Here is a 23,307-nt window from a genome sequence, read left to right as displayed (position 1 = left end):
GCCAGGGGCAAGGAGGAAACTCCCTGTTGGTGCTCTTCTTCCCACCACCTTGCACAATGGGGGAAATGTCACCTTCCTTAGCTTCAACTCCCCTCAAAGGAGCAGCTGTTCTGGTGGTTTCTTCCAGCCTCCAAGGGGTGGACCTATGGGTGGGTCGTTTTTGTATAAAGCTGTAACATTGTGGGGACAGGGGGCACGGTGATTCAATTCTATGGGAAACCTTTACAAAAACCTCTCTGTCTGTCCTAAGGCCCACAGTCCTCTGCTTTTCTCCTAGGACCCAGGTCTAGAAGTGTTCAGATCCATAATGCTTCCACTCCACCTCTGCTACCTGCCAGACCAAGATCATGGAAAAGAATAGGGCCTAATCAACAAAATTCTCCTATGCAAAAACAATGCAAACATAAGAAGAATGACTTAGTAGCCCCAGAGGCAGAGGCTGCAGGGACACCCTTCAGACAACCATTTTGAAAAAAGACCACCATCAATGGAAAGGTCAACCAGAGTTGAACAGATCTGCAGATTGCTCAAAAAGAACCATGGAGATCTCAGCTCTAAGCTGGTCCTAGGAACCTGCTCTCTGCAAGCCTCCCTCATTTTGATGGACCCTCAGAGAGAGACAATGTATAGAAAGAGCATCTTTCACAAAAGGGATGTAAGTCCTACTGGATGGAATCTGCTATGTTCTACATTCCCACAAATGTAATATCAAAATGTTCTGGGGTACAATATCTATAAAGCACACAAGGGTATTACTCCTCCCAGGGTCTTCCAGACACTAGCTGCGACCATCGTCTCTTCGCATCTTAAGCTGGTTTTCCTCCTTGCCCCACGGCACTGTGCAAACACAGAAGTTTTCTTTGGTAAAGGAACCAGGCTCACGGTTATAGGTAAGATATCTTTCAGGTAAATCACCAGGACAAGGCGTGTCCTCGATGCCCATTTTCGGGTACCTGTATTCTGTTGTGCAAATTACGATTACACCTTCGGCTCAGGGACCAGGCTTTTGGTACTAGGTAAGGCCTAAGGGTGTTTGGGTGTGGGATGGAAAGGCTGACTGTGTCCTGGGAACCAGAAGAAGGAGCTAGCTCATGGGTCTTGCTTGAGGGAGAAACCGGCTACTGTCTGGGACGACATTCTAGGGAGGCTGATTGCACAAAGGTGCTCTGAAGGTTCCAGGCTGGGTCAAGATGAGCCTGGGACAGAGGACAGGAAAGAGAAAGGAGGTGGGTTCACAGAGAGTGCAGAGTTTTGAAGTGGACTTAGGAGGCTGTGTTCTGGAAGCACGCTCTATTTTGGAGAAGGAAGCCGGCTCACTGTCGTAGGTAAGTTAGGGCCCAAGGCAGCCTCTATCTGGGGTGCCTACAGTGCCACAGTGCTCATCTGACAGGAAGATCTAAATTCTGTGCTCATGCTTACAAGCAGGGAAGAATGTCCAGTCTCAGTATTTTCCAGGCCAACTTCGTCAACCCTGGGCACCCTGCCGAGTGCAGGATCCCCTGGGAATCTGCTGCATAAACTGCCCCTAGTCCTGCTGTCTGGTCCTCTCACACAAACAGAAGACAGACATCAGAGCGGAGGATGCATGGACCCACCACAAAAACTGATTGGCAATTTCATTAGTTAATACTGCATAGTTGCCTGTCCTTCCACTGCCCAGAGATCAAACCGTCCTCGGGGATGAGGGAAGCTAGCTGGCAGGTGGGCATGGGGAGGACGGACAGAGAGCCGGAGACAGTTTTACCACCAGACTTTAATGTTGTGTTCCAACGAAAGATTATTTTTCGGTCATGGAACCAAGCTGTCTGTCCTGGGTACGTAAAAATTTCTTTCTCCGGAGGGTATGCGGTAAGTCTCGGGGTGCAGGGGAGCTCCTTGGAGAAGGAAAAGAGAACAAACTTACCCTAGGTTGTGGCTCAGAGAGGATGAAAGGGTGGAGAACGTTGTGTTGTGTCGTAGCCCCGGGGATTCTGTGTGGAGACATAGGAAGGTCCCAGCAGTTCCTCGGGGGTTTGTCACTCTCATGTTGTACTGTGTAACAATCAGGCCCAGCATTTTGGAGAGGGGACTCGACTCTCTGTTCTAGGTAAGCTACAGAACTGAAAAGATGGGGCTACTGTCCCTTGGAGCCAGAGTGTCTGTGACCCCCAGCACTGGTGGAAGGGGCTGAGGAATTTAGTTATAGCTTTACTTGCGGGGATCTAAGCGACTTCTCTGTCTTCCTCATGGCAAGATGAACCAGCAACTGGGTCAGTCAGTGAGCAGTCTCCTCTCGTCCTCCCACGGTTACCTTACCTTTTTGTTTGCATGGATGTGTGCCTCCTGAGTCCCTTCCTCTTGTCCCCCTCCTGTCACATGCCTCTTGGAATTACTGTAGTCTAGAATCCTGCCTGCAGGCAGAGAGTGCCAGTCGTCTGGCTTTCGGGGAACTAGGGCTAGCTCTCTGCCTCGGAACTGCTGGTGGGTTTTACCAAGGCCTCCTGCAGCTGTGTTCCTATAATTCGCCCCTCTACTTTGCAGCAGGCACCAGGCTCACTGTGACAGGTATGGGGGCTCTATTCCTGACTGGAGGGGTGCCTGTGTTGGATCACAATGGTCTGGGAAAGGAACATAAGTATAAATTGGAAGGCAGAGTCATCTGTTCCCATCTGGAACCCTGTGCCCTCTCCAACCTTCCCCAGAGCCTGATAGCTTGCTCATTCCTGGGTTTGCTTTCTCCTTCTACACACAGAATGCCTTTGCTTTGGGGTTTGGGTTTCCTGGCTCTCCTTTTTATTATTCTTTGGACTCGGATCGTCCGTACATTGTGATGGATGCGCTTCTTGTTTTCTCTCTAGTAGCACTTCTCCACCCTGCCCATCCCATTCTCCTGCGCTGTTGACCTGCTTTGGTGCATAGCTCTGTCTTCTGATTTCAAATATCACCCTGAACTCTAGCACAGGCTTCTAATCCTGCCTTCCTCTTTCTCCCTCTCTCTACCGGTCTCTGAAGACTTGTGTTTGTCTTCCTAGTGTGGCTTAAGGGCTAGACGGCAGAGGGGACCAGGCTGGTGGTATTAGGCTGATCCTGAGCAGCGGTCACAAGTCTTTGTTATAGCATTACGGGAGCTTTAGCTGTCTGCAGGGAGTTTGAAGTTATTTGTACTTGGTGGCTATCTTTGGCATAGATATGAATAAGCTTACAACTAGAAAAAATGACATTTTAGCACCAGATTATGTCGAAAAAAGAGAAAATAGATAAGTGGTCCTCAGACCCCAGGACTTCTTGGGATAATAAACTAATGTATCTATCATGAACGCCCAGCATAACCAATATTGTGCTTGGGAGGAAAGCAGACAGGCTAGGGGAGTGAGGAGGGAAGTGATAATGTCTGAGAGACAGAAAAAGATGAAAGAACGGGGCACCTCCATCCTCCCAGGACTGGAAGCTTGCTTAGATACTCTAGATAGGACAAATGCTATGGATGCTAAAGGAAACTCCTCAACACTGGATTCAAACGCCTGAGGTTCAAAGGAAGAAAGTTGGGGGGATTGTCTGGGGTGATATTCCTAAAAAAAAATAAATAAGTGCTAAGCTGTCCCAGGCTCTCCAAGACATACAAAATAAGAAGGACAATTTAAAATTAACGTAAAGGACTAAGTCAAAATTAATTGGTTTGTTTTTTAATTTTGAGAACTTGATAAATGAAGTTCTACATCACTCCCGTCCTGCCTCTTCCTCTCTCCTTCCTCCCATACCCTTTCTCTCTCCTAAATTCTTTTAAAGGATTCAAAGGTCACCTCATTTTCTTGCAAGCCACTGTTTGTCTTTGTCCAAACCCATGTCTCAATTTCCCCCACAAGCCCTCAACTGCAGACAGAGAAAGAGACCTCTTGTTGGCATGTTTCTGCATGAGAACCTTGCTTTTCTGTCAGAACCCAGCCGGAGAGGGAGGACATTAAATTCCACATAAAGGAAGGATGCTTGGAGGTTGTGTGCGAACTCCATTTCAGAGGGAGTCCTTCTTTTCAATAGTCCTAGAAAGTTTTTTTCTGTCCCCTCTTCCTAGCATGTGGGGCCCAGGCCACTCCAGTGGAGACCCACTTCTTTGTGCTTTAAGATTTGTTTAGAGGAGCAATTAGTCTTTCACTCATTAAGGACTGCAAAGTTAGGCTGTGAACTAGAATTCTGAAATTCATCAAGGAGGTTTGCTGAGCACTGGAAAACTAGAAGAGTTCAACGTATGAATAATACCTTCCACAGCATGGCAGCTTTCCTGAGCAAGCCGCCACAGCCCTCTTACACCTCAGTGTAGGAGTGGATGCGGAACATCAGATAGGCAGCCGGCCAGAGACAAGCTGGAACCTCAAAGCAAGCTGTATGCAGAAGAGAGTGGGGGCGGGAAGAGTTGAGCAAGGTATTCATAAACTTGGAGACTTTTCTGGATGTTAAGGGGGGGAAATGTCTCTTTTAGGCAACACATGTTGACAGTATGTAGAATCATCCAAACACATTAAAATTTACACCTCACCCCCAAAAGGAAAATAGTAAGCAAAAAAGAAAAAAAAAAACACCTTAGCTCTTAGGAACGTGTTGTTAATATGAAACTTTTGCCTCAAAATTCAAGTTCTCCCTGTTCCACTATTTCAAATCTAAAAGACCAGATAGCCATGTATGGATTAAGGTTTTGAAACACAACGCTGCATATATTCTTTTTCACAGGTGATCAAACAAAGTCACAGTGCGTAAGACATTACAAGAGTGTCCAGAACTTTCTAATCGGGGTATGACTCCTCCTTAAGAAAATGGGGGAGAAATAAACCCATAAAGAAGAAAGAGGGAGCATCAAGGGAGATGCAGAACAGAGTTAGATGGTGACAGACAGCTAGCAGGGCCTACTATGACATAGTTGTGCTTTAGAATAACCGTTTCCAGGCCTCTCTCACACAGTCTAAGCCAGACCTAGACAGCTCTCAAAGCAGCCCTCCTCTCTTCATTTCCAGAGGATTTGAGCAAGGTGAGTCTGCCCAAGGTCACCTTGTTTGAGCCATCAGAGGCAGAGATCGTCGACAAACAAATGGCCACCCTTGTGTGCCTGGCCAGGGGCTTCTACCCTGACCACGTGGAACTGAGCTGGTGGGTGAATGGCAGGGAGGTCCACAGTGGAGTCAGCACAGACCCTCAGCCCTACCTGGAGAACAATAACCTCACCTACTGCCTGAGCAGCCGCCTGAGGGTCTCTGCGACCTTCTGGCACAATCCTCGCAACCACTTCCGCTGCCAAGTCCAGTTCTATGGGCTTACAGATGAAGATGAGTGGACCGAGTCCTCCTCGTCCAAGCCTGTCACCCAGAACATCAGTGCAGAGGCCTGGGGCAGCGCAGGTACGTACGTTCATGGGACCTGGGGCAGCGCAGGTACGTACGTACGTTCATGGGACCTGGGGCAGAGCAGGTACGTGCGTTCATGGGACCTGGGGAGCAGCAGGTACGAAGAATGAGCATCGCTAGTGTCTAAGAGAAATGGAAAGATGCAGGCAGACGCCAAAAGTCCAGACACAGAAAAAACAATGGCAGGGTACTAAAACTTGACAAAATTAGACAGCTACAGCTAATCCTAACACTAGATCCTCAGCCCAGCAGCCTTACATGTAGGATCTCCTTTCCATTCTATGGCCTTGTGTAGTGCAGCCTCTGAATCATTATTATTGGTGCCTAAGGTATGTATGTGTTTCAAGAATAATAAGTTTGCATTGGCACAATAGAAGAACGAGGGTTCTGGGGCCACCCAGGGAGGCTGATCTGTCAGTCTATGCTAGCCTCGAGGCTGACTTAATTCTCAGTCTGCTTAATAAAAAGAGGTCTCATTCATTTTCCTGCCTCTCTTTTTTTTTTTTTTTTCAGATTGTGGCATTACCTCAGGTGAGCTGACTCCCTCTTCACCTCTCATGACCTTGACTGCAGTTAGTTGCCTGTCCAAAGGTACTGACCTGTTTTCCTTTACTCTCCCCAGCATCCTACCAACAAGGGGTCCTGTCTGCCACCATCCTTTATGAGATCCTGCTGGGGAAGGCCACCCTGTACGCTGTGCTTGTCAGTACCCTGGTGCTGATGGCCATGGTAAGGAAAGGGCAAATGGGCCATACAGGGGAGGTGATACGCGGTGCACAAGAAATTAAGATTCAAGGGTTCAGGGGCTCTAGCAGACCTAGAGCTAAGCAATAGAGAGAATTTTGCTCCCGTGTCATAAAAAACAAGCAGAAACTTCAAAGAACTGCAATAAATGAGCCATGCAGAGGACAATCTGTGGTAACTCAAAACCCCAAGAGGTACTTGAGGAGCCTATCATTTCTCGGAATGGCCTTCCTTCTTCCCCTCAAACTCCACTGAGCAGGGCACTTGGTAATCTAAAACCCTTCTCTCCTGCAGGTCAAAAGAAAGAATTCCTGAGGCCAGGCTAGGAGGCGGAGCCCGGAACTTCCAACCCCTTGTGTTGCTAATACAGATTCTCATTTTCCAGCACTTCTGAAGAGTTGTCCTCATTTGCCTGTGTGTCCCAACGTCTGCTTATTAGTCATGTGCACTTACCCATGTGCATCTGAAATCCCTGGGACCTGGAGAGCACCTAGCATATATACAATCAAAAAACATAACCAATAAACTTGTTCTAGAATGACCCAACTCTGACTCGTGAGTGTAGATGTTTTTATTTCTTGTCTCTCTTTGTACTCCCTGATCAATCATTAAAGACGAGATATTCAAAATAAAAAAATGGTGGCCAGTTCAGGTAAGAAAAGTGAGGGCCCCAACCCTGAGAGTAATAGAAGAGGCTAATGGGAGGTGATGGAAAATAGAAATTCTCAAGAGAGAAAGACAGGAAATTTCTGACTGTCAAAAAAGCACTCTGGGGAGAAGTCATAGGTTACACAAATGTATCCCTCTGCAACTGGTCATGTCCTGGTGACTAACAAGGCTTGGTTCCCTGTGTCACCAATCTTCCTTTGGCCTCTCAATGAACACAAGTGTTTGTTCAGCAAGCCACTCTCCCAGCTGATCACACGATCATACACTGTCTTGAATAAATTATATTTCAGTGGGAAAGGTGTCTTCTGTTTAAGATATGAATCTGTTGGTAAATTTTTAGCTAGTTAAATCGAGGGATTTAAACAGCATCCCATGGTTGTGCCTAGAAGTACAAATAATGCAGCTTCTTATCAAAAGCAAGCCTTATTTCTTCATCTAGAAAACCTTTAAGGTTGGTGGTGGCGCACGCCTTTAATCCCAGCACTCAGGAGGCAAAGGCAGGCAGGTGGATCTCTGTGAGTTCGAGACCAGCCTAATCTACAAGAGCTAGCTCTAGGACAGGCTCCAAAGCTGCAAAGAAATTCTGTTTGGGGGGAAAAAAGGAAGGAAAACATTCACAAGCTCCCTGTGTTCTCGTTGTTACCATGGAGGGAGCAGTAGTCACGTCTCCATGGTGGCGTAGTTGTCATCCTCAAGATGGCATAAAGAACTGATGATTCACTTTACCTCATAACCCCACACGCCCCACTCCTCTCATACTCCCTTTCCGTTCTGTATGTTCTCCTGCCAACCCCACCTGGAACATTGTGGTGCCCCTCCTCCCTCAGTAAACCCTATTTGGCTTCAAGCATTGGCTTCAGTGTCTTCCTGGAGCCTTCCCTAGCATCTGTTGCTCACTCCTTGCTTCTAGCTCCCTAAGTTACAACATATATTTTGTTGTCTGGCACCTTGTAAAGACCTCCTTCACGACTCTTACCGTACTCAATGGGAACTGTTTCTTACCTGACAACTCCCATGTAACTGGTGGCTCCTTCATAACTAGTGTATTATTTTTATAGTACCCTGGAATACTGCATGGTATTTTGTTTCAGGGTAGACACTTGGTAGTAATTCTTTAATAAGCCTGTGAATGAAGAGGGAAATAATAAAAGTGATCCTATATTAGACACAGTCGCCTCCGTAGGGCCCTCTCAGAACAGTATCTACACTTCCACACATTCTTCCCCCTCTATTGCATATGATTTCAGAGTTTAATCTATGCAAACATGCATGTCTAGCTACATACAGACACATACATTTACATGTGTGTTCTTCTCACTAACAAATATAACTGTAATGTGTTACTTTTGAAAACCCAGGGAGCAGAGCTAACTAAACCAGGCCCCAAGAAATCCATTTCTCCATAAAAAGACTAAGTCATGAAGAAAAAGCAGAATTAAAAGCCGTTGCTTTGAAGTTGCTGTGTGAACAGTCTGATAAACTGCCGATAGATAATCAGACAAAGGCATGAGAATGTGCACTCTGTGCACTCTGTGGAATGGTCCTGCTGACCGGAGACAGCAGAAAAATCACACACAATATAGCTGCATGTTTCACAGTCTAGCTATTTATTGGATGCAAGAGTCAGAGACAGGAATAATCAAAATCAAGGCTGAGAAATCATACCAGAACATGCCACTCTGAGAATGGACGCATCTCCGGGCAAACAGCATGGGACCTAACACATATGTGCCTGCTAAATATTTGAGGAATAAGTGAGTGAGCAGCTGAACTTCCTCCATTAAGCAATAGCAACGACTGATGGAAGTTTCAGAGCTACTCATCTCTGTTCTAAGATGCATCAACTGCTCTGGAGATTCTCCTGTCAGGGCCTTCCGCTTCACTCCTCCCACCCACCTCACTATAAATGCCAGCCTGAGCAGGTGGGCACTGTCAGTCAAAGAGGGGAGACCCGGTGACATAGATGGTCTCCCAGAGTGAGAGCATCATCAGAACAGGGGGCTCCCTGCCCCCATCAACAGCACCACATTAGTAACAACATCTTCTCCAAGCTCCTCCTTTCTCTTTAAATTTGCCCAGCTTTAGCCTTTTCCCAGCCCCTCTCAGTCGGCCTAACCTCTCTAACACCTGGGCTTCCTGCCCCTGCCTGAGGCAGGAAAAGCACTGGGGGAGGGCATCCGTGGGGGTGAAACATTTTTGTACCATGGTGTAACATTGTGGGGACTGGGGGGGGGGCACAATGATTCAAATAGAGGAGGCGCTTTTACAAAAAGCTCTACCCTTGAGAACATCAACGCTCAGCCCAAGGAATGCGTTTGTCATATTAGGAAGGGGTCTATGTGGGTGATCTCACAAGGTCTTGCAATATTTATGCATCCCCTTGTCCTAGACAGTTTCCCATGAGTGTGAAAGCCTATCGAGAGAGTAGGATCGCTTTTTAGCCCTTTTCATAAGGCTTACCCTTGGCAAAGTATCTATCTGTACATGAGCGATAAGTTAAGAACTCATTAAAAATATTAAGTAAATAAATAAATGCATTGTGGGAAAGGTGTAACAAGTCTTTTCTGCTCAGAGGCTCCTCGACCCCACCAGGAAGCCTTCAGATTTCAAGTTCACTGTGTCAATTCTCCGAGTGAATTAGATGGATATTAATTCCCAAGCCAAATGTTATATCTCCTCTTCAAATTGAAGTTTGCCTCGTGCAACGTCCAGATTGCTTTACCAGTTCTGGAGGTAGATGGGGAAAGTGGGTAACCCTGAGTCTATGCTAAGGAAGGTGAAGAAAGAGGAAGAATTCTTGGCAGCCCTTTTCTGCTGTGTTCCTATGCTGAACAGTACTTCGGACCAGGCACAAGACTCACGGTGCTAGGTAAGAAGGTAGTGGCCACACAGGTGGGAGGGAAGGCAGCATAATAGCCAGAGAGACCGCTGGAGCCAGAAAGCCATAGCAGAATAAGCACTGAGCCATCCGAGGCCCTGCATCAGGATGGACAGGGTTTGTGCCAGTAACCCCAGAGCTGTGCAAACACCGGGCAGCAATACTTTGGAGAAGGCTCCAAGCTGATAGTGCTGGGTAAGCAGGGCAGCTGGGGAGGGACTGTGGGGGGTAAGATGGACAGAGTAGAACAGCTGCTCAGCTTCCTTTTCACCTGAGCTGACCTGTCTAGGTGGAAGGATTTCTGGAGTGGATGCTTGGATCGAGGGCACTTGTGATTGATGGGGCTCTGAGCAAGGGTTGGGATAGCAGGAGTGGGCAACACCAGGTTCTTGTCCTGAGCCTGGAGGCTGTGAGCACAGACACTCAGTATTTTGGCCCAGGAACCAGACTGACCGTACTGGGTAAGTTTGGAGCTAGTGATGGGAGTGGGAAGATGGGGAATGTCTCCTTATTGGGATTCCCAAGTAACAATAGCCAGGGCTAGTTTTTGTGCTGTACCAAGGGGCTGTGAGCCAAAACACCCAGTATTTCGGTGCCGGCACCCGACTGTCAGTCCTAGGTGAGTTGGGGTGTTTTTGTGCTGGGCTCTGGTACTGTGAACGGAGAGACCCAGTACTTTGGGCCAGGCACGCGTCTCCTCGTGCTAGGTGAGCTGGGGCCCCACGCGCGGTGCCGGCGGGCTGGGGTTGCAGTGGGCGCGGGTGCCTTGGTAGGGTTTTCTCTGAGAGTCCCCGGGTTGTGCTTCTCAGTCTTTGGCTTGACTTTCGGAACTGGCAGCCAGTTGACCGTGCTAGGTGAGCTATTTGGCAACTGCGGCAGTGAGCCTCTGGGCAGCTGGCTTCTTTGCACAGGGTTCCCAGGCCCTGTGGGAGACCAAGTAGCAGGAAGAATGTCCGGAATCTGGGTAACTAGCTCACTGCACTGTAGGGGTTTGAGTGTGGGGCTGCGCCTCTGTGCTCCTATGAGCAGTATTTCGGTCCAGGCACCCGGCTCACGGTCTTAGGTAAGCATTCTGCGCGCGCGGGCTCCCAGCCTTTGTTCCCGGGTCCCTGGGGGAATCTGATGCTGACCGGGGTTAGGGCTCTCTGGGGAGTCTACAATAGGATACAGTTCTCAACTTCACCGCTTCTGGAAGGGCTGCGGGGCAGCGTATCGGGTACTAAGCATTGCTCTCTCGCAAGCCAGGACAGAGTCGGTTTAGTTCTCTTTTCTCTGAGGTTTGACCGTACTGGCTGGGCGGTGAAGAAAAGGATTTATCTAGGACTCTGGAATAAACTTGTTTTTGATAAGCTAAGAGGAGAGTAAAGAGCTAAGGGGCAGATAGAGGGAGCGGGGTCCCAGAGTTGGTACCGCGGACCTCTAGACTGGTCTCATCAGCAAAAGTCATTCGAACGAGGGTCTTTTGAAAGGGGGAGAATGTGCCAGGCAAGAAACCAAGGACAGGCAGATAAACATAAACTGGAACAGAAGAATCCAAAGCCTGGTGGTGTCGACGTGCTATTGATTGTTTTTTCTTTTCTGAACAGTTAAAAACAGATCTTTAATTTTTAAATTCCATCACTGTTTTCCCTTTAACTTTGAGATCCCTTGAAGCAGGGATGGAATCTTAGCTAGCGTCCACACCCTCTCATGGCTAGTCAGTCCCAAGTCAGGAGGATCTTATTCACTGGGGTCTAATTATCCTCAAAGCATTTCCCTGAATCCTGACCTAAAATCTTTAGTGAGCACATCATTCATTTTGGGCTAGACAGATGTGAAGGGAGTGTGTTGCTCACAAACACAAATTGAAGTTCAAATATTATCCTGGAAGATGAGGAAAAAATGCTTGAACAACCTTACGATCTCAATACAAGAGTGGACCGTTAACCATCACCTGGCAATGGGGACCAAAGCTGTAGAGAAATAACTCACAGGCTGGAAGTGTGGACCTGCATTATTGGATAACCATAGCAACAGTGGACAGCATTTGTGGTTGGGATGCTAAGCTGGATCCGAGGGAACTCAGCCATGTTAAAGTGTACCTGAAGGATATGCTGTTTTCCTGTGATCAGGTGGGATAGAGAAAGAGCCAGATGTCATAACCAGATGAGGCTGAATTCAATCCTGGCTCTTTGGTGACATGGTAAGCTTAGGTGAGTTGATGTGTGAACCTCTCCTGTAGATACAGATGTTATGGTGGTTTGAAAAGGGGGAAGAAGAATTTTATAATTTTACCCTCAGCCATTCAAATCAAAGCACATACCAGCAGCAGCTTACTATAACACACTTCCCCTTCATCTCCCAAGAATCCTCAGGGACTCACACACACGGATGTACATAGGTACCCCAGGCTCCCTATGGAGTGATGCATGCAATACTCGGAGTAAAGTTCGTATCTGCCTCTATTTGTCCTGGCTTGGGTGTAGACTAATACAGCAGAGAGCGATGCGCCTGACTCTGATTTTCACAGCAGGGGCTAGATGATTACTGAGTGAGGTGGTCAGATGAGTGCATTCCATTGTTCCCACAGAAGGCTGGGCGACTCTCAAAAACATGATCTCTGAGACACAGGGAGGTTAGTCAGACCCTAAGCAGAAGAATTGAGAGCACCAAGGGCCACAGAGAGAAGTAAGAATATTATTTTTCCATGGAGCTTGAGTCCATAAAGTCCTAGGTACATTGCTAAATAGAAAATGGGGCATCAGGGGAAGAGGCTGAGCAGATGCAGAGGTAGCGAGGATGCTTTCAAGCTTAGCCCAAAAGGAAAATGTGGCCAGGTGTGTGCTGGCTCACATCTGCAATCCCAACACTGGGGAGACTGAGGTAAGGGGAACGGCATGAATATGAGGCCAACCCTGGCTACATAGTGAGTTCAAGCACATTATGGGTCATAGACTCTGTCAAAAAAGAGAAAGAAAGAAGGAAGGAAGGGAAAAAGGAAGGAAGGAAGGAAGGAAGGAAGGAAGGAAGAAAGAAAGAAAGAAAGAAAGAAAGAAAGAAAGAAAGAAAGAAAGAAAGGAAAAATGTGCAGACTTCTACTAAAAAAGAGATGGCTGCAGAGTTGAAAACCAAGCACTATGAGCCTGTGATCTTGTATGCAAATTGTGCAGGTGGGATGCCAATGTCATGAGCCCTGGAATGAGGTGATAACTGTAGAAATATAAAACAGGGTCAGATAAAGTTTCTCTGTTATTCAGAAGACTTTGGTTTGCTGAAACAAAATATCTATCTCTTCATCTTCACCAAATTGCTTGGAAACCAAGAATAGTCAGAAAAATACAAAGAGCTGAGATGGTGTTTGGAGGCAGAGAAGTTGACAGGTTTATTTCACACACCACAAAATTCAGTAAACCTTCCATCCTCCTGAACACACTGCAGACCAAGGTCGCTTCACGTGCCAAGTATGAAAATAGACCGTCTATAGATCAGGGCCAGAGGGTACCTTCCTTATGCCAAATATCTATCTCATCCTCAATTATCCTCCATTCTTTCTGCCCCTTAGCTTCAGATACAGAGAGCCCAGCTATGACAGGATATTCTGAATCCTTCTGTCAGTTCTGGAAGTCAGTGCTGCACAGCATCCCACTCTGCAAGCAGAAAACAAAGCAAACCACGGTGCAGAGCCATTATAGAGACTCTCTCAAGGTCACACGGGCATGGAAGGTCATTGCTGAGACTCAGTTTCTGCAATTCTAATTTCTGTGGCAGGCCCCTGTCATCTTGTATACAAGCATATGATGATCACAAGTAACCTTTTCTTGGTGGAAAATAATTAAAACAATGTCAATAAAGGGACATTGAGTAGTGTGTTGAACAGGTCCCTTTATAGTCTCCCCTTATGAGAATGGAAGGGCAGGGAACATTGATGTCCACTAGATAAATACAAATAGCAGGTGAAGGAAAAAAGAAATGGAACAGTGATTGCAAAGCAAATGGGCCCCGCTGCAGCATGCTTGCTTTTTTAGAAACCCTCTTATCCCGAGAGTTCTTCTCAGATACAGACAGCCTCTAGCAGATCCAGACAGCGATCAGCAAAATGCCAATCCCATCCCTCTTTTCTTTCCAGAGGATTTGAGCAAGGTGAGTCTGCCCAAGGTCACCTTGTTTGAGCCATCAGAGGCAGAGATCGTCGACAAACAAATGGCCACCCTTGTGTGCCTGGCCAGGGGCTTCTACCCTGACCACGTGGAACTGAGCTGGTGGGTGAATGGCAGGGAGGTCCACAGTGGAGTCAGCACAGACCCTCAGCCCTACCTGGAGAACAATAACCTCACCTACTGCCTGAGCAGCCGCCTGAGGGTCTCTGCGACCTTCTGGCACAATCCTCGCAACCACTTCCGCTGCCAAGTCCAGTTCTATGGGCTTACAGATGAAGACGAGTGGACCGAGTCCTCCTCGTCCAAGCCTGTCACCCAGAACATCAGTGCAGAGGCCTGGGGCAGCGCAGGTACGTGGGACCTTGGGTGTTGGTAAGGAACAGCACCAGTACCTCAGAAAAATGGCAAGATCCATGTAGAAGCAATGAATAGAGCCAGGAGAAAGCCGGGGTGCTGGAAGGGTCGATCAGGGCATGGTGTTAGAAAACCTTAGTATTTACTTCCTCCCACAGAGTACTTAAACTTAATGTGGCCGCTCAGGCCCTTTGGACCCGCAGTTCTTTAGTCCTCTGAGCTGTGCTGGTGGGTTTCCTCACACCTACAATGCAACTCAGCATCTACCAGCTGTGTCTCAGCCCCACCATTGGTCCTAGATTTTTAAGTTCACAGTGGCAGTGTCTTGTACTTGTTCTTCAGTGTAAGAATAGCAGTGTGCAGGGGTGCTCATACCATCTGACCTGCACGTGATTGTGGTCTTCGAGTCCACCTTTACATTTTGTTGTTTAGGGCACAATATTCCAAAGCAGTGGCATTCTCTAACTCGTATTTTCTCCCCCCCCCCGGCCCCCCGCCTCCTGCTTCTTTTTTCAGACTGTGGCATCACCTCAGGTGAGTAAGCCTTTCTCTAATTCTTCCATGGTCTGGACTCTGGGAAGCCAAGAACCTCTAGAGGTCAAGGACGAGGGTTTCCAGCACTGTCTGCTCACAGCCACTACCCATTCTCCTTTCCTGTCAACAGTGTCCTATCATCAAGGGGTCCTGTCTGCCACCATCCTCTATGAGATCCTTCTGGGGAAGGCAGCCTTGTACGCTGTGTTGGTCAGTGCCCTGGTGCTGATGGCTGTGGTAAGGATGGCAGGATGGGACAAGCAGTTGAAGGGAGGGTATAGACTACTGAACGTGGAATGGAAGGGCATCTCAGAGGAGAACCCATTATATCCCGTCATCTCAAAAGAACCTTAAGAGATACCGACCAAAGAGAAAATGCGGGAAAGTTTACCTATGCCCTCCTGGAGGATGAGGAGCTCTCTTCAAAATCTTACTCAGGATCCAACTGACCTGTCCTCCTCCCCCTCCTCCATGGCTTCCGGAGATCTAACAATGTCCTTTCCTCCTCAGGTTAAGAAAAAGAATTCCTGAGACCGGCTCTTGTGCATGCTGGGCTGCTCTCCATCCTGATCCTGGATTCTTCTGCACCTTCTCCAATCCCTCTTCCTAAGGAGTTATTCTTTCTTCGCAGCATGCTTCCCCTCCATGAATATCTGTCCTTCCTAGCCACTTCCCAAAGACTGATCTCCTGACTCTGAAACAGACTAAGGCAATAAAAGTGTTGACTGGACCTGGCTGTGTCTCAACAGCATCTTTGGGGGCCCTGCTGTTACACTTCAACGGGTATGAAAAGACAAAGAGTGGCAAATCTGTTTCCTTGCCAAAATGCTTCTTTTCTTCCCGCACCAGCCCCCACCCTCAGCACCATGCATTGTACTCCAAATCCTCCTTTCAGAGTCATTTCCTCTGAAATGCAAGGAGTCCACTCTGGAACACCAGCAGGATACAAGCAGAAAAAAAACTACCGCTAACACAGCACAGGGCAGAGGCTAAACAGACCTATAGATTACAGAGTCCAGTGTCTTTTGTTACATCTTTGAGTTTTATCTCTGCTTGTCCTTAATACCTCTGGCTTATCTTGTTTGAAAGTTTTAACTTAAGATCTGTGAACCTCTCCATGTCTAGCCTGGGGTCTTAGAGAAGACAATGAGAGTAGAAAAACTGACGTGTGAAGTCTAGGAGCAGTGGTCTCTCCAGGACCACAGCACACAGGTTCAGATTCTGGGTGGGGGCCCTGCAGAGGCTAAAGTACTGCACGTAAAGTGTAAACCTTTCCAACATGTAAATTTTCCTGTCAAATTGAAACCAGATCACTTTGGGCTGAGGGTGTTGGGTGCAGCTTCTCAGACAGAGACAATTTACTTTGGAAGTGCAAACAATGTGGTTTAATCAATATAATAGAAAAGTATGCTTGGCAGAGATTAGAGAATACATAGCATAGAAGAAAGACAGTGACAGGGGGCTCTATCAAGGTTAGTTGTTAGTGTCTGGATAAGAAGCAAAGTCCAAAAGCAAAGAAAGGAGAAGGCAATGAAGAAGTCCCTTTTTGAGAGACTGTCATTGTCTCTGACAATAGGCTGGACCGTGACTTGTGCATTTACAACTACAGTAATACTATTAGTAAATTATTTCCCTAATTCATAGCTATAGAAACTGTGGTTTGCAGATCTGAAACTGCAGTATGCTTTCCAAAGATCTAGAAACTTCACCCTCTCAGGGACCATGATGGTGTGTGCTCAGTCATGGAGTCACAGTGACCCTGGAGCAGTAATCACGATTGTTGTGCTCACTCATGTGTTACAGTGACCCTAGAGTAGCTACCATGATGTTGTGCTTAGTCATGGAGTCATGGTGACCCTGGAGCAGTGATCACGGTACTGTGCTCACTCCTGTGTTTATGGTGACCCTAGAGTAGCTGCTATCACCTTCTGGGAAAGGACCTCTAGAAAGAAACACACTGAGACTGCCTAAAATCCAAAGAATATCAGTTTTCCAAGGTTGTCAACACAACATGTACAAGATATACAACAAAGTGCTACCAAGTGGATTAGGGCAATGGAAATCAATTCTCTTGCATTTCTGGGGGCCCCAAGCCCCAAATCATCACATTGCCAGCAGGTCAGTGTTTGCTGGCAGTTTCAACAAGTGATTCTTTCCTGCTCTTCCTTCCCATTGCTCTCAGCACTCCTTGCCTTGCAGCTCCTCTCCCATCTCTGCCTTGGCCTTGACGTGGCACTCTTTCCCATGTTTCTGTGTATGTATACCCCTGTTTGTTCTTTCAAGACATGAGTCATTGGACCAATTGCAGCTGCAGGGACCTTTTTCTAAACAAAGCCTCCTTCAGAAGGTCTGGGTGGATATGATTCTAAAGGTACACTATTCCTTGTAAGATACTATGTGTCCAGAAAGAAAAGTTGGAGGGCTCCAAATTAGGAGTTTTCATAGTCCAGAAAGAATGAGCCTCATGTCAGGCTCAGCCTAGGAGATCATAACACCTATAAATGATAACTTTCTAGATTCTTCAATTGCACTACTTTTGTGGTTTTCTAGTGGTAATCTTTGTTTCTTGCATATATTTTTGCTGTAGCTGTTTTGATGATGGCTAAAGTATATAATAACAGTAGGTATATGTTTTAAGCTCTATACCAGCATTCACAAAAAGATGTCTTCCACCCCCTCGACCTATGGAGACAGTAATCACATGCAGTGTTTCCATTCTCATGTAGGGGTGGGAAGTTAAGTATATGAGAAGAACAAGCAAAGGCTTTGAAGAAAGTGTGGGTGTTCTGTGGACCAGAGAGGTAAGAGCAAGGAGGGGTGTTAGAGAGCAAGGTATGAATAAACAGATCAGTGAAGGAAGAAGCTCCTTTAGCACTAGACAAGAGTGGACATGGGGAGAGGATAACACCGTGTGGGAGATAATTGGGTCTGAAGCCCTGGTGTTTGCTTTCCTTTGGATGCAGAAAACAGGCACAGGAAGAGGTGGGAGGCTGTGGGAGGTACTACTGGATGATGCCACAGAGCTTGTCAACAGGTCGTTCCCCTGGAAGATATAAGGCCAGATGGAGTTCACTTTCTCGGTCCAGGGACCATAACAGAGATGAAATCACAAACTCTACCCCATCCAACACTTTGCCTGACTGAGGAAGCCTCCAAATGTCTCTCCAAGTCTTAACTACTGTTTCCTTGTCTGTCAAAAACAACGCAAACCACAACACACGTAACACTCAGAAGTCCACCTCTTCTGCCTCTGTCCTTTTCTCTAGAATCAAAGTGGATCCTTTTGTACCAGTCCAGCATCTTTTCCGTTCTCTCTGAGGGTAAGCTGAGCAGCAATGAGTGAGGTGAGGGTATTTATAATGTTTGTTGTAGCATCTAAGACAAGTAAGCACAGAGAGGCTACTGAAGATGTGTGACCCTAGGATATAGAGAGTGAACTATGATGGTTCTCATAAGACTGGAGCACAGGACATCTCAGGATGGAGGTTCTGAAGAACAGTTGGGTCCAGAGTTATTTTGCAAAGAAAAACACTAGAGAGAGTCTTCATTTATCTGAATTGGTCCACTCATTCTAGACTCAGGTCTGATATAACTTGTTTGTCAGTAAGATACACAGAATGTAAGATGGTCCACAGCAAACTCTACAAGTGTCAGCAGTGCTGAGGCAAGACATGCTTACTGACTGAAGAGACAAACATAAACCATTCTCTTAAAAGATTCCTGAAGGTCCCCAAGTTTTGACATACACCCGAATTCCTCATAGATAGCACTCTCAAAGAAGAATTAGCTCATAACCTATATAGATCTGTCAATTATGAAGGCTTAGGAGATATCTGGTAGTCACCGGATAATGATAATTTCCTGGAAGGCAGAAGGATTCCTGTGTGGATGACACTGGAGTCAACTCCATTAGCCCCAAGGAATTTTCCTATTGGCACCAGTATCCTTGGAGATCTTCCCATTCCAGTTCTCAGTGTTGGGCTATGTAAGCTTGTGAAATGGAGATACTTTGGGAGTCTGTACAATCGTCTCAGAGACAAAGGTTTGTTCTTTCTTAAGAAAGCAATTATGGAGAGAAAGAAAAAAAGAAAAAGACATTAGAAAAGGGGTTGTAATTCCAACAGATCCTACTAACAACTCTATTTCTTATGTTGAACCATTTCTCTATTCTTCCTATTTGTAGTGACCCAGAGAGGATGGTGTGACGCATGGTCCAACATGCCTTACATAAGAGCTCTTCATGAGGGATAGATGTGGGAGTGGAGGATTGGTACTCCACGTCCTCTGCTGAAGTTCTGTGTTAAAACGCAAATGTGGGCATGCCTAGTCAGCTCTGTTTAGAGTGTTGGGGAACAGAGGGTGACTAGAGCCTACAAGTCCATTTTCAGATTGCTCAGGAAATCTGGCTTCAAACACAAAACATGTCATGGTGTTAGGGTAGATATTCCCCCTCCCTCTGAAGGCCTTTTGCAACCTGCATGTTTGCAGATCAAAACTCCCTTCATTTTCTACCACTCTGCTTCTCTTTAAGATTCATTTTAACAGGTTAGATTATCCCTGAAACATTTCCTTCCAGCAGACAAGATATATTCAGTTAACTATCCCCATCACCTATTCGCAGCTGCATGTTTATCTTCCCTCTCTATCCATAGTCTCTTCATCTCATGTGCATGTTTTCTGAAGAAGGCTGCCCCGGGGGGGGGGGGGGGGAGCCTTTTCAGAGAAGAGAAAACACCATCTGTTGGTCAGCAAAGGGCATTGAAGTGGGCCAACTATTGTGCCTGTTTCCAAAGTTTCATTAGATTTTTAGAAAACTGATTCCAGCTCTTATCTATGAATGAAGAGTGTCTTGATCCCCTAAGTACAGCCACCCACTGTGTTACAGACAGATGCATTGATTGCTGTAAGTGATGGATTTGGGAACAGTGACATCATCCAACTTTTAGGACACGCCAGCACTTACAGCTCTACACATGCACTATATGATCAATTGGTTTGACTTGGACCTTGATATTACAGACAGTCTACATGTCAAAGAACAGCAACACAGTAGTGAACCCTCCCACTCTTCCCATGTAGTTTTAACTGTCCCTGTGCAAAGAGATCTCCACTTGTCTGAATAAGTCCTTCAATCACTGGGCATCCTACAAAGAATTCCTACTTATTTAATGTCATGAGTCTTACTTTCCTCAGCTAATAGTTCTGTTCCCCTGAGAGGGCTTCAGAAGCAGTTGGAACACTTGGAGAGGACTATGGAAATCTATGAGTGAGAGTAAAAATGATGACTGTAATAAGCATAATCTTTAAAACCAAAAAGATTGGATTCAGGCATTATTCCTGCATTTCCTCAGCAATGTGACTTTAAGCAAGTGGCCACCAAAGACTCAGCTTCCCCTTTTGTTAGACAGATTCACTACACTCACTTACTCAGTCCATGCAATGTCTACATTGCACAGAGTTGGTAACTATCAAATGCTGTAATTTATGTTCACATAAATATGTTTCCCATACTCAACGTTGCCAGTTCTCTCACCCCCCCCCCCAACACACAGTTCTGAGCATTCGGCTCTTCACAAATCGGTAACTTTCTTATGAAACCATTTCAGCTCACTTCTATCCTTCTGGCCTTCTGAAGGCAGACGTAGGACCCAGCCCCACAAACAAGTTCAATAGATGGAGGCCTGAGTCTCTGTAGTTTACCCTAAGGCAAAACCTAGTTCCACGAAAGGTCACAAACTCAGACCATTCCGGGCCCCACCCAGGAACAGACCATTCAAAGGAAATTCCTAACATTCCAACCATTGTAGATAGGATCACCTGCCAGCACACTCTTAGAAAACTGTCAGTCACTCACAGGTCCTGAACCTTAGAAATCCCTCACCCCTACCTTTGCTACAGTAAAAACCCAACCCTAAATGAACTCCGAGCTCTCCAATCACTCCAACATGTTGGGCACACAGAGAGTCTGAGTTTGCAAACTTGTGTAAGCATAAAGGCTCTTTGCTTTTCCATACAGGACTCAGTCTTCTAGTTGGTTTTGAGGGGAGTCTGTGACCTGGGCATAACACAGTATGTTCAGGAAGGACCCAACACCAGATGGGTTCTGACCTACATAGGGTGAAGAGGGACTTAGTTATAACCCTTATTTTCAAGGTCTTATGTATCACTTGTGTCGGGTAACTTTTCAGTTTTTATCTACATCCTGACATTGACTCAGAGATGCCTTGTGACTCAAAACTCTAGCTCTTTTTCACACACACGCTGCTCCTGAGCCATATATCCCCTCTGTGAGTGCAAACCATCGTTCTTCTATCTTTGAGGGTGTGGGAGGGAACAAAAAGTCCTGTAATTCTTCTCACATTTCTCTAGTGTATTTCTCCAATGTTTCTAGTTTCTACAGGATTCTAATTCTGTAGTTCATTATATTTATCCCTCCATCTTCACACTATCTTAAATGGGATCATCTTGCCTGCTTTATTCTTATACAAGTGATTCATCAAACCACAGCAAGACCTCAGCTTCATATGGAGCACACTTTCTCGAACGGTGCCTGGAGTCCAGGATCTGCTAAGACTCAGAGAATCAGTACTTCACCCTCCTCTGTCCCCAGCCACAGTGTGCTAGACTATGTATGTATCGTCTCCAGCCTTCCAGACCTCCTCAATCCCTGTGAACCAAGGTGCTCTGGATGGAGACTTCAGGCTCTACTCATTGGTCTGGGGGGTCAAAATTCTGCAGGCCTTGTAGCATTGAGATGATAACTGGGGAAATTTCAGATCCTCCCAACTCCAGACGCACACACATTGTGACACGTCTCACAAGACATATGACTTGAGAAGGGACAGTGCTGATCTTGAGTCCCACAGTTGATTGGGCACACTGTGGTCTCTAACACCTGCTTCCTTGATCTCTTCCAAGAAAGATATAGAGGACCTTGAATGAAATAAGAAAACAGTGATAAGAAGAATGGCTTTCCATCAAACGTCAGCAAGTGATGGGATGCATGTTGGGGTCTTTTAGGTTACTGCAGACAATGGGGGAAGGGATGGAGGTCTCTGAGCTCAGTTCTGGCTGCCAGCCTGTTTATCTCTAAGTACCATCAGCACCAAGTCAGAACAGCCACCTGCCCTAGCTCTATCTCAGGGAGTCACAACAGGATGTGGCTTGACATTTACCAGGTCCTACATCTGGGGTGCCTGTGAAAAGTTCCTCCCCTCACCCACATTCTGAGCACTTTGAGAACCACACTTGCCACATCCTGCCCCCAAGCCCTTCTCATGCAGGCCTTTCTACCTTGGCCTCTGGCTGTTACCATGACAGTGAGGAGGAGCAAGAGGGGCAAGGAGGGTCTCTAAAAGGGAACCCATATACCTCAGCTCAAGCCCCCCACCTAACCCCTCTCACACCTGCTGGAGGTCACACAGGAAGTAGAAGCCGGCAGTGTGCACCATGGAGACAGCTGCAATAACTGCTCTGACCTCATTGGAGTTCCTCTGGTCCCACGCTGCTCTGCTCCGACACTCCCTCTTCCCACCACCCCCACACGCCCTCTAATCTCTCTCTTCACATGTATCCCTCATTTCCTTTTAGTAAAGAAATGAGAGTCCATTCATGTAATAAGTCACAGGACCAGGGTCTAAATAATAAACAGAATGCAAAATGGATAGTCTCTTGACATGTGAGCTGTTTGGGTTGCCTTGGCTGGCTTGACTGAGGTGTCTCCTCTGTTTGTGAAGCCTGCAAAGCTCAGGTGTTTTATACTTCCTGTCCTATATGGGTAAGATGAGGATGAGAACTACACACAGTACTGGAAAGAATGGAAAACCAGACCTTCAGAAGGTGGGAGTGAGAAGTCAGTTGCAAAATCCACCATGAGCCAATCCTACAAGATCCACAAAGAGCCAATCCTACTCAGCAGAAGTCAATTAGTGGCCCATCTCATATTCAACAAAAATCATACAGCCTTGGAAAATCACATGAAGTAGCCCAGTCTTAGGGTCAGCAACTTCCCAAGGCTGGGCCTTTCTCTACCTTCCTAAAGCTGTTCAGATGCCCCAGGGTATCCCGCACCAATCTCCTGATGGCTGAGATCCTTGAGGATCAGCTCTCTGACTTCCGTGGTCCCCAGTAACACATGTGTAAAATATGTGAGATGTGGGGATAGTTATGTTGACACACCTATAAAGTCAGAGTCAAAACTGGAGTCCCTGCAATTCTCTAGAAAAGGAGCCACATCTAGCCAGGAACCATGAGATTGATGTTGGCAGGAGTTGGCACCTATGATTGGATATGCCATCCTGAACTGCCTTCCTGTTTTTTCAACAGTTACACTGACTGAGGTTGTGGGTTCTGGGTGCTATGGAAACAGTTATGATAACGGGATCATTTTGCACTAACCAGGGCAGAAAACCAACTGCAGGATGATAGCTTGTTCTAGTGTGCACACACGGCCTTCGAGGGTCTCCCTAAATAGCCTCTTCTGCTCTGTGTATGTGCTAGGTTACCCTCAATCATCACCAGGATTTTTTCTCTCTCACTGTTTTCCACATCTTAAATTCACTGAGATCTCTGTGTTTCTATTCGAACAACCCACTCATTTGCAATGTAATTGTCTTAAATCTAG

The 23,307-nt window shown here is 46.6% G+C and overlaps 2 gene segments (V, D, J or C); both read left to right on the top strand.

The window, feature by feature from the left end:
- Positions 1 to 1,843: 1,843 nt before the first annotated feature.
- Positions 1,844 to 6,583, top strand: LOC101979897. The segment is given in 6 exon segments: positions 1,844 to 1,848; positions 2,378 to 2,544; positions 4,983 to 5,363; positions 5,883 to 5,900; positions 5,992 to 6,098; positions 6,408 to 6,583. Coding segments are annotated over 6 exon segments (699 nt in total).
- A 3,387-nt stretch (positions 6,584 to 9,970) lies between these two features.
- Positions 9,971 to 15,411, top strand: LOC113457941. The segment is given in 5 exon segments: positions 9,971 to 10,121; positions 13,766 to 14,146; positions 14,667 to 14,684; positions 14,815 to 14,921; positions 15,195 to 15,411. Coding segments are annotated over 5 exon segments (678 nt in total).
- The last annotated feature ends 7,896 nt before the right edge of the window (positions 15,412 to 23,307 follow it).

This window comes from Microtus ochrogaster, linkage group LG12, assembly GCF_000317375.1.
Source record: "Microtus ochrogaster isolate Prairie Vole_2 linkage group LG12, MicOch1.0, whole genome shotgun sequence".
Lineage (NCBI taxonomy): Eukaryota > Metazoa > Chordata > Mammalia > Rodentia > Cricetidae > Microtus > Microtus ochrogaster.
This window is presented reverse-complemented; position numbering and strand designations above follow the sequence as displayed.